Genomic DNA, 12,500 nt, shown 5'->3' on the forward strand with positions numbered 1-12,500 from the left:
TATATACGACAGGCTTCTTTCTGTTTCTATCTACCAAATCCACTCACAAGGCTTTGGTCGGCCCGAGGCTATAGTAGAAGACACTTGCCCAAGATGCCACGCAGTGGGACTGAACCCGGAACCATGTGGTTCGTAAGCAAGCTACTTACCACACAGCCACTCCTGCGCCTTATTATTATTATTATTATTATTATTATTATTATTATTATTATATTATTATTACCATTTATGGTTTCTTTTCATTATAACTTTATTTCAGCTGCCTTAGTACCGAGCATCCTCCAGGGGCCAAGAGTAGCAAGGGCTCTTTTGTTTTTCTATGCATGGTTAAATTATCACCACATTTATTCCATTTTAGATGAAGAGTGTTTTCTGTAGTATATGGGCTGTACCCATCAAGGTTACCTTTTGTAGTTCACAGAAATTGGAGTCACCAGGCAATTACTTAATATACTTCTCAGCACCCTTCTTTATCATTCCCAACGCACCAATTACCACTGGTATTATTGTAGTACTAAGCTTCGGTATTTTTGTGATTTCAATTTGGAGATCTTTATAGTGAGATAGCTTCTTGTATTCTTTTCTTGAGACATTTTGATCTTGCGGGACACACATATCTATTAACAGACAAGTTCCCCTGTTGTGGTCCTTGATCACAATGTCTGGTCAATTGGAGTCAATTTTTCTGTCTGTTTGTATTGCGTAGTTCCAAATTATTATTATCATCCTTATTATCATTATTATAATCTGCAGAGGTCGACTTTGCTTTCATCCTTTTGGAGTCAATTAAATAAGTACCAGTTACGCACTGGGGTCGATGTAATTGACTTAATCCACTCCCCCAAGCTGCCTTTGAGGCATATTATTATTACTATTATTATTATTACTATTATTATTATTACTATTATTATTATTACTATTATTATTATTACTATTATTATTGTTATCTGCTGAGGTTGACTTTGCCTTTCATCCTTTTGGGGTTGATGAATTAAGTACCAGTTATAATCTGGGGGGTTGATGTAATTGACTAGACCCCCACCAAATTTCAGGCCTTGTATCTACAGCAGAAAGGACTATTATCATCATCATCATCATCATCATCATCATCATCATTATTATCATTGCCTTTGCACAGCTTCTAACGCTGGAGATGTACTACGGTGTCAGCTGTTCACTACCAGTGAACTAAGGTAACACCTCTTATTTTTCGAGCACCTTCTGAAGTATTCGAGTGGTTCCAAGCAGTGTTTTTCTGCAAGTGCTCCACCCTTATTGCAGCCCCTATTTGTTCCATGTACTTCTCAAGATTTTTACTCACTGTTCCCAGGGCTCTGATAATTATTGGTACTACTGCCACCTTTTTCATCGACCACAACTGCTTAACCTCCCAAGCTAACCTATCATATCTCTCAACTTTTCTTTCTTCCTTATCGCATACCTTGTTGTCAGCTGGGCATCCTATATCTATGATCCAGCATTGTTTGCTTTCCTTCTCAATTAAGACTATGTCTGGCTTCCTACTCTCTATCTCATTATCATTATTATTATTATTATTATTATTATTATTATTATTATTGTTATCATTTGAACGTATGTTCTAAGTTCAAATTCTGCTGAGATTGAATTTGCCTTTCATTCTTGCGGGGCTGATAAAATAAGTACCAGCTGAATAATGGGATCAATATAATTGACAACTCTCCCTTAATATTGCTGGCCACCACCACCACCACCATCGTCATCATCATCATCTTCAAAGGATAGAATTTTAGTCACATTCAAGCAGCATAAAAATACCTAGTGGTATTTCTGGCATTGTGCATTCTGAGTTCAAATCCCAAATTTGCCTTTTATCCTCCTGAGATCAATGAAATAAAGTGCCTACCAAATACCATATTTGATGCTAGTGACTAAACTACAACCCTTCGCTAAATTTATGATTTGATACCTATTTTTGAAGTAACCATTATCATTATTATTATTATTATTATTAAAATTTTTTTTTTATCTTCTTCCTTCAAATTTTTTTCCGTTTCTCGCCGAGTGTTTTCCGTACACCTAGGGCAGAGAAGCTCATTGTATGCATTTCCAGATTACACACGCAAATTCACATGTAAAATATGTATTTAAAAAAATTTATAAATAGATAAATTCATGAATGGATGTTGTTTTCACAGTGATAATGCTCTTCTCAGTACATGAGTCGTTCCAGTTAACATGATTTTTTGCACTTCCTGTAGGGATGGTAAGCCTGGTATCATTTTCAAGTATTATTATTATTATTATTATTATTATTATTGAGTGAGAGAGCAGTTCATGCCATCAAAGTGACACTGGGGTAAAATATACGAAGCCCAATATACCCATCATGACTACCCGTCTGATAAGGGTACACCAGGCACATGCATCACAACCATATGTGCGCGACATGGTGATCTCATATCAAGATAAACAGCACATGACCTTGCAGGTGGGGGCCCAGTTAGAATTTTCTTCAGGTTGAGTAGCCCATCCTGCTCAAAAGGTCCCTGAATAAGGGTTGTTTAAGGATGTTGAAAGAACCACCCATGTTTCCAGAGGTGAATTATTCAAGTCCCAAAGAATCCCTCTCAACACATGGCTATGATGCTCCCCCACTATTTCTGCTCATGATCAGAGATGCACATATTGTCAGCCACTAAGGGACATGCTCAACTGGTTAAGGTCAAACAACTGACAAGCAAATCTGTGGTATTGAGCAGAATATTTGCTGTAGCCCATCTTTTATACCAAGACAAAACAATGTACATGATAACACTTCCAATCAGTTAAGATCAGAAGCCATGAGAGCCACTGCCTGGTACTATTATTATTATTATTATTATTATTATTATTATTATTATCATCATATTGCATCAGTTTTTAATCTGATTTTCCATTCAGGTATTGTTTGGACGGGATCCATGTCAAACAACACATTTCCATTCATTGTGGCCCTTTGACAGGCTCAACATCCTGAGGTCAGGTCTCAGTCCTTCTGCCTGATTGTTCTTTCATCTTCCTTTTCTGTACATTCCTTCCAGTTGAATCTTTGTACACCTTTCACACCCAACAATAATTTTTCCTACACATCAACATTCTATACCTGGTACAGCCATTAAAGTCTTGAAATGAATGCTTTGGGGTATCTCTGTACCCTGAATTCAAACCCTGCTGAGGCCCAGTTAGAATTTTCTTCAGGTCGAGTAGTCTATCCCGCTCAAAGGTCCCTGAATAAGGTTTGTTTAAGGTTTGTTTAGGGATGTTTAAGGATGTTTAAGGTTTGTTTAAGGTTACATCTAATCCTTTCAGAGGGTGATATAAAACTACCAATCCAAGGTGATGAACTGGTAGAACCGTTTGAGGGTCAGAAATGATGATGTCTTGTGATATCTGATCTGACTCTTTCCGTTCTGAGTTCAAATCCTACCAAGGTCAACATTGCAGTTTATCCATTCAGGATCAATAAAAAGTACTACATAAGGGTGGTGGGTTGATGGTCAGGCAAGGTGAGGGTTTGTGGCATCTCTTCTGGCTTTAGTGTCACGAGTTCAAATCTGGCCAAGGTCAACGTTGCCGTCTTGTCCTTTTAGAGTCGATTTTCTAACAACAAAACCTGTGAAGACTCAGGAATCAAGATGTATCAACCAAAGTTGGTAGTCTTTCCCTTGGATGAACATCGGTGCATATAGAAAGGAAACGTGCATACATGGATAAAAGGTAGCCTTCTTCACAGGCATTGTGTCCAGGCCTGCGCATAGATATGGGGATACAGCATTTTTAACTGCCATATTTGATGGCATATAACACTCTTATACTCTTTTACTTGTTTCAGTCATTTGACTGTGGCCATGCTGGAGCACCGCCTTTAGTCGAGCAAATCGACCCCGGGACTTATTCTTTTGTAAGCCTAGTACTTATTCTATCGGTCGCTTTTGCCGAACCGCTAAGTGACGGGGACGTAAACACACCAGCATCGGTTGTCAAGCATTGCTAGGGGGACAAACACACACACATATACATATACATATATATATATATCACGTAATCACGTGACCGACCAGACCATCAGATGTAGTTACACATCGCTGGTCACAATGCGTTCACATTGTTTTAGCCTTCGAATGACGCCACTCCGCTGGCTAAGCGAGCAGGCCGATATATATATATATATATATACATATATACGACAGGCTTCTTTCAGTTTCCGTCTACCAAATCCACTCACAAGGCATTGGTTGGCCTGGGGCTATAGCAGAAGACACTTGCTCAAGATGCCACGCAGTGGGACTGAACTCGGAACCATGTGGTTGGTTAGCAAGCTACTTACCACACAGCCACTCCTGCGCCTAACAAATACATTTTTCAAAGAAAAAATCTAAAAAAATTTTTTTAAATGGCCCCGAATCTTATATGTGAAGTTGGGGCTTCTGTAAGTTTTAATGCATTAAAGACACTTTTCTTGAATATGCACTGCTTAAATTGGAGTGTTTCAAAAATTGTCACTGCACCTTTTATGTGATCAAAAATGGGACTTATGTATTTTTGGTAAAGAGCTGTCATGATTTAAATGGCCACCTCAATAGAAGTAGGAAGAGGTGCTTGCAATGATGGTGGTAGCAGTAGCCTTGATATTGTAAACAGCCAGGTCCGCGCCCCCAAATTATTTTGAAACACAAAAATTGCAAAAACAAAACACCAGACAATGTAACTAACAAACAAACAGAGAGAGATCTTCAAGATTACGCACAGTTGTTGTTCAATGGAAGAACACACAGAAAAAAATGAAACATGGACATTCATAAAAATAGCATTAAAGGCATTAATTTGAATGGAAAATCCACTTCATACAATGATGGCAATTACAATCATATTCTGTCTTTTGCAAATACTGGGTGGCAGAAGTGACTCAACTTGAGCCAGCATAAAAAAAAGAGAGAAGGAATGGTTGAGTTACATTACAAATGACAATACCTCCTTGCCCCATCGAATTCATACAGGAAACAGTGAAAAAAAGATGACATATCTCTACTTTAAAACAAAGAAGCATTTGGAGTTTTAAATTCTACTGTCTTTGGCTCTTGTCACCAATAAAAGAAATTATTATTATTATTATTATCATTATTATTATTATTATCATTATTATTATCATTATTATTATTATTATCATTATTATTCTATGTTTGACTTTTGCTTTATATTTGTACAAGTTGGCTCCAAGTTTCACCCAGAGACCTCAAGAGACAACAGGTTGGAAGTTCATGTTGTTGTTATGCCTAGGGTGCCATATATTTGGGTTTTTAAAAAATTTTTTGGTGTTGTACTAGTGAATGACTAAAACATAGAAAGTATTTTGCGTAGGATATGAGCAGTTTCCATGAGCACTATCTTTTGAATTTCTGCCATTTTGGGGTTTCCTGGTATCTGAGTTAGGTAGCAATCAGCCCCTTTTGCTATCATTCCCAGGGCACCTATGACAACAAGTGTTGTTTTAGTCTTCAGGTTCCACATTTTGCTGATATTATCATTATTATTATTATTATTATTATTATTATTATTATTATTATCATTATTATTATTGTTATATTTCATTGTAGAATGAGGATTTAAAATACTGGTTTTGTTGTTTTTTTACTTTGTGTTAACTGTCAAGCCTTAAAAAACTTTAAGTGAAGAAGTCCTTTCCTTAGTATATGTGCTGTTCCATGGAGGGAAGATTTCCGAGGAGGGAAGGTGCACATTATTATTTTTATTGTTGCCGCTGTCACTGACATATCTATGAGCAGATATGGTTTGATGATGTGATTATTTTTAACAATAATATCTGATCTACTGCCTGAATAGCACAACCAGTTTGAATACTATTATTATTATTATTATTATTATTACTATTATTATTAATTCGAATCGAAATTGAACCAATCCTATGACTGGCACCCGGCAGATGCCAGGACCCCTGGACTGGTGGTACGTAAAAAGCACTATCTGAATCGTGGCTGATGCCAGCGCCGCCTCGACTGGCTTCCGTGCCAGTGGCACGTAAAATTCATCAATCCGACCGTGGCCGTTGCCAGCCTCGCCTGGCACCTGTGCAGGTGGCACGTAAAAAGCACCCACTACACTCACGGAGTGTTTAGCGTTAGGAAAAGCATCCAGCTGTAGAAACATTGCCAGATAAGACTGGAGCCTGGTGCAGCCTTCTGGCTTCCCAGATCCCCGGTCGAACTGTCCAACCCATGCTAGCATGGAGAACGGACGTTAAACGATGATGATAATGATTATTATTATTATTATTATTATTATTATTATTATCATTAAGTGAGAGAGCAGTTCATGCCATCAAAGTGACACTGGGGTAAAATATACGAAGCCCAGCATACCCATCATGACTACTCGTCTGATAAGGGTACACTAGGCACATGCATCACAACCATATGTGCGCGACATGGTGATCTCATATCAAGATAAACAGCACATGACCTTGCAGGTGGGGGCCCAGTTAGAATTTTCTTCAGGTTGAGTAGCCCATCCCGCTCAAAAGGTCCCTGAATAAGGGTTGTTTAAGGATGTTGAAAGAACCACCCATGTTTCCAGCGGTGAATTATTCAAAGCCCAAAGAATCCCTCTCAACACATGGCTATGATGCTCCCCCACTACTTCTGCTCGTGATCAGAGATGCACATATCGTCAGCCACTAAGGGACATGCTCAACTGGTTAAGGTCAAACAACTGACAAGCAAATCTGTGGTATTGAGCAGAATATTTGCTGTAGCCCATCTTTTATACCAAGACAAAACAATGTACATGATAACACTTCCAATCAGTTAAGATTAGAAGCCATGAGAGCCACTGCCTGACATTGCATCAGGGCATTTATTATTATTATTATTATTATTATTATTTTTATTATCATTATCATTATTATTTGATGAGAACTCTCAGCTTATTTTGCTGGGTATGATGGAAAGTGTCAGCTGTCCACAGCCAGCAGACTAAGGTGACACCTGTTTACTGGTTATGCTTCAAGAACCCTGCAAAGAATTCTTGCGGTTCCAAGCAGTGCTTATTTGTAGGGGTTCTACCTTCACACTTGCGCCGGTCTTTTTGAGCCATGTTGGTAGTTGAGTGTTGATACTTCCAAGTGGACCAATTACCTATTGGTATCCTGTCTACTCTCTTCATTGACCACGACCTTTGTATTTCCCACTTTAAATCATTGCAATTCTTCAGTATTTCTTCTTCTTTCTCTTTGATCCTGTTGTCACCGGGACATGCTATGTCGATTATCATGCTTGTTTTTCTTTTTTACTCAACACAACAATGTCCAGTTTCTGATGTCTGGTTAAGTGATCACACTAGATCATTGCATCCTACAGGATTTTTGCAATTCTTGTTCTCAGTGACTCCTTCTAGGGTTTGCTCATACCACGGCTTTTTCTCTTTGTAGGCTGTGATTTCCATTGAGCTTCCAATGGATCATTCTTGCCACATTGTCATGGCATCTTTTGTATTCACGTTTTGCCAATTTCAGGCATTCTCTAACAATGCGCCATATTGCTTCACCCCTCTCACCACATATTCTGCATTTATCACTATTGGTTGTCTTTGTCTATTCTACACTTCACACAGTTGATCCTTAATGCTTGGTCGTGAGCTGCACACATGAATGCTTTTGTCACTATCTTCCTGTTACTCCTCATTCATAGCCACTGGTCCTTTGTATCTGTTTCGGTGTTCACATCTCTTGCAAACTGACTGTACATTTTATTATTATTATTCTTTGATGAAAACTCAGTTTATTTTGCTGGGTATGATTGAAAATGTCAGTTGTCCACTGTCAGCAGACTAATGTGACACTTGTTTACTGAGCATGCTCCAAGAACCCTGTAGAGAATTCTTGCAATTCCAAGCAATGATGATTTTTGTGGGTGTTCTTTACATTGGTTCCAATCTTTTTTGAGCCATGTTGTTAGTTGGGTAATTATTATTATTATTGTTATTATTATTATTATTATTATTATTATTATTATTGTTATTATTATTATTATTATTATTATTATTACTACTGATTTTACTGAGGTTCAGTTTTATTCCTGGCAGAATTTATGTGGTTAGTAGGCTACTACCTGTAACCTTAGGTATCCACAAGCTTTCAATAGTCTTTCAAGTGATAATCTTTTCTGCCCTTAAGAGGCAAACTTTCTGTAAAGCTCTACAGGTGATCCCATTCCAATCTGCTTCAACCATTTGTATATATCCTTACAATTCCCAATGTACTCCCTTATAAAAATGGATATTTTGGATAATACAGTTCTTAATACTCTTCAACCTCCCACCCCCGCCCCAAAAAAAACAGGCTGGTCATAACTGGAATGTTATTGATTATAAGTCTGATGAATCAGGGCTGACCTGGGGTTAAGAAACAACAAAGAGAGATAATATAATCCTTGATATACTATGTCTGACAATAAGACAGAATGATCATAACTGGGACACATAGGTCTCCTGGATCAGAATTGACCTGGGTCTAAACTAAACAGCAAAGGAAAACATTAGATAATGGAGTCCTAGATATGCTATGTCTGACTATAAGACAGGATGGTCACAGCCGGAAATCCTAAGATCATAAGTTTGCAAGGTCAAGTTTATGTTTACTGGGGCTAAGCAACAACAATAACAAGGAAGGACACATTAGATAATGTAGTCCTAGATACACTATGCCTGAATAAAATACCAAATAGTCAGAGACAGAACACCTTGGATCAGAGATATACTGGATCAGACTTCTACTGGATTAAAGATCTGCTAGATCAGAAATGTGCTGGATCAGAGAACCTCTGGATCAGAGATCACCTGGAACAGGGATCTACTAGGTCAGAGATGTGCTGGATCAGAGATCTACTAGATCAGAGATGTACTGGATCAGAGATCTGCTGGATCAGTGATGTACTGGATCAGAGATCTGCTGGGTCAGAGGTGTTGGATCTGAGATCTTCTAGATCAGAGATGTGCTGATTAGAGATCAGCTAGGTCAGATGTGCTGGATCAAAGATCTACTAGAACAGAGATGCGCTGGATCAGAGATCTGTTAGATCAAATATCTAATGGATCAGAGATCTGCTAGGTCAGAGATATGCTGGATCAGAGATTTGCTGGATCAAAGATCGGCAAGTTCAGAGATCTACTGGATTGGGGATCTGCTAGATCAGAAATGTGCTGGATCAGAGATCTTCTAGGTCAGAGATGTGCTGGATCAGAGATTTACTGGATTGGGGATCTGCTAGATCAGAAATGAGCTGGATCAGAGACCTGCTAGGTCAGAGATGTGCTGGATCAGAGATCTTCTAGGTCACAGATGTGTTGGATCAGAGACCTTCTAGGTCAGAGATGTGTTGGATCAGAGTTCTGATGGATCAGAGATCAGCTAAGTCAGAGATGTGCTGGATCAGAGATCAGCTAAGTCAGAGATATGGTGGATCAGAGATCTGCTAAGTCAGAGATGTGGTGGATCAGAGATCAGCTAGGTTAGAGCTGTGCTGGATCAGAGATCTTCTAGATCAGAGATCTGATGGATTGACTTGGAGTGAAATAACAAGAAGAAGGAAAGACTGATACATTAGATAACATACTCCAAGATACACAACACAAGATAATAACTGTTTTGCATACTTACAGGGATCTCTGGAAAGTTCCTTCTCATTGGGTGGTATTGTGAATTGGATGATGGGATTTGGTGCAAAACATCGATGAACACATTGCTGCTCACTATTAAAGTTGTTGTCGTTTCCATGACAACCAGTGTAGTAGAATTTCTGACAACTCACTGTCTCGTGGTCGAAGTACCATCGTAGTTGCCTGGCCCGGCAGTTTCCTACAGCCTTTGGCAGTTTACACACATCATCTGCTGCTGTTGGAGTTGTTGCTGAAAGAGGATACAAATACACATATACACACACATATATATATATATATATATATATAATATATATATATATATATATATATATATATATATATATATATATATATCTATATATATAGTTTTTTATTCTCTTATTCTTATTTTTTTATTGTCCACAAGGGAAAATAAACATAGAGGGGACAAACAAAAACAGACAAAGGGATTAAGTCAATTACATCGATCCCCAGTGCGTAACTGGTACTTATTTAATCGACTCTGAAAGTATGAAAGGCAAAGTCGACCTCAGCGGAATTTGAACTCAGAACGTAGCAGCAGACGAAATACCTATTTCTTTACTACCCACAAGGGGCTAAACACAGAGAGGACAAGCAAACGGATTAGGTCGATTATATTGACCCCAGTGTGTAACTGGTACTTATTTAATTGACCTCGAAATGATGAAAGGCAAAGTCGACCACAGCGGAATTTGAACTCAGAATGTAGCGGCAGATGAAATACCCATTTCTTTACTACCCACAAGGGGCTAAACACAGAGAGGACAAACAAGGAGAGAAAAATGGATCAAGTTGATTACATTGACCCCAATGCGTAACTGGTACTTATTTAATTGACCCCGAAAGGATGAAAGGCAAAGTCGACCTCGGCGGAATTTGAACTCAGAACGTAGCAGCAGACGAAATACCTATTTCTTTACTACCCACAAGGGGCTAAACACAGAGAGGACAAGCAAACGGATTAGGTCGATTATATTGACCCCAGTGCGTAACTGGTACTTATTTAATTGACCTCGAAATGATGGAAGGCAAAGTCGATCTCGGCAGAATTTGAACTCAGAACGTAGTGGCAGATGAAATACCCATTTCTTTACTACCCACAAGGGGCTAAACACAGAGAGAACAAACAAGGACAGACAAACGGATTAAGTCAATTATATCGACCCCAGTGTGTAACTGGTACTTATTTAATCGACCCCGAAAGGACGAAAAGCAAAATCGACCTCGGCGGAATTTGAACTCAGATTGTAGCGGCAGACAAAATACTGCCAAGCATTTCGCCCGGCGTGCTAACGTTTTTGCCAGCTCGCCACCTTTAAATGTAGTCTCGCTGCCTTTCAATATAGTCTTCTATTCTCTTATTCCTTTACTGGTTTCAGTCATTTGACTGCGGCCATGCTGGAGCACCACCTTTAGTCGAACAAATTGACCCAGAACTTATTCTTTGTAAGCCTAGTACTTATTCTATCAGTCTCGTTTGCTGAACCACTAAGTTATGTGGATGTAAATACACCAGCATCGGTTGTCAAGCAAAATTGAATGGACAAACACAGACACAAATACACACACTCTTTTACTCTTTCTTTTACTTGTTTCAGTCATTTGACTGAGGCCATGCTGGAGCACCGCCTTTAATCGAGCAACTCGACCCCGGGACTTATTCTTTTGTAAGGCCAGTACTTATTCTATCGGTCTCTTTTGCCGAACCGCTAAGTAACGGGGGACATAAACACACCAGCATCGGTTGTCATGCAATGCTAGGGGGACAAACACAGACACAAACACACACACGCATATATATATATATACATATATACGACGGGCTTCTTTCAGTTTCCATCTACCAAATCCACTCACAAGGCTTTGGTCGGCTTGAGGCTATAATAGAAGACACTTGCCCAAGGTGCCATGCAGTGGGACTGAACCCGGAACCATGTGGTTGGTAAGCAAGCTACTTACCACACAGCCACTCCTGCGCCTATATAATACACACCCACATAATACATATATGATGTGCTTCTTTCAGTTTCCGTCTACCAGATCCACTCACAAGGCTTTGGTCAGCCCGAGGCTATAGTGGAAGACACTTGCCCAAGGTGCCACGCAGAGGGACTGAACCCGGAACCACGTGTTTGAGTAGTAGTAGTAGTAGTAGTAGTAAGGAGAATAGCATTAAGTATGGTACTTTTGAATCAGGTGGGGTTTCTAAAAGCTGTATTATATCTACTAGGGAGATTGGGATGAGATTAAGGGGCATAGATCATAGGGTCTGAAACAGATATCAGAGCTTAGCACAGTCCCCTGGCTCTTATGATCTCGTTGAACTGTCCAACACATGTCCAGTATGGAAGATGGATGTGAAATGATGATGATAACGATGATACATTATATTACATTCATAAACATGTGTGCACAAATGTATAGGCATATCAAGCCAATGTTTCACTCCCTGCTGCTTGTCTTTTGATCCTCAGTCAGTATTTTTAGCTTTATTACTGTTGGCATTGCTGCATATAATGGTAGTTCCCAGGTGTCAAAACCATAGTGGTATGCAATAGGCAGCTGCTGATGGGAACCTGTTTGATATGCTTGTTTGTGAATCTTATATATATATTCGTGTCACAACCTGGGACCTTGAAGACTGCTTAAATGCAAGAAAGTATACTAGTCCCTTAATATTTTATATTCAATATTTCATCTATTCAATAAGACAATCAATACTTCATTTCATTTTACTATAGATATATCATTTATACTATATATTCTATATTCTACATTAATATTAT

The 12,500-nt window shown here is 38.8% G+C and overlaps 1 protein-coding gene across 2 annotated transcripts in view; it reads right to left on the reverse strand.

Moving 5' to 3' along the window:
* LOC115226219 (papilin) overlaps positions 1-12,500 on the reverse strand; it is a 75,920-nt gene that overhangs the window by 2,310 nt on the left and 61,110 nt on the right. The window contains exon 20 of one of the 2 annotated variants that reach the window (XM_036514903.1): positions 9,692-9,940. The exons of the other annotated variant lie outside the window; for it this stretch is intronic. Within the exon in view, the coding sequence (XP_036370796.1) occupies positions 9,692-9,940 (249 nt within the window). The remainder of the gene's footprint in view (positions 1-9,691; positions 9,941-12,500) is intronic. 2 annotated transcript variants of the gene reach the window in all.

This window comes from Octopus sinensis, linkage group LG29 (genome assembly GCF_006345805.1).
Source record: "Octopus sinensis linkage group LG29, ASM634580v1, whole genome shotgun sequence".
In the NCBI taxonomy this organism is placed as follows: domain Eukaryota; kingdom Metazoa; phylum Mollusca; class Cephalopoda; order Octopoda; family Octopodidae; genus Octopus; species Octopus sinensis.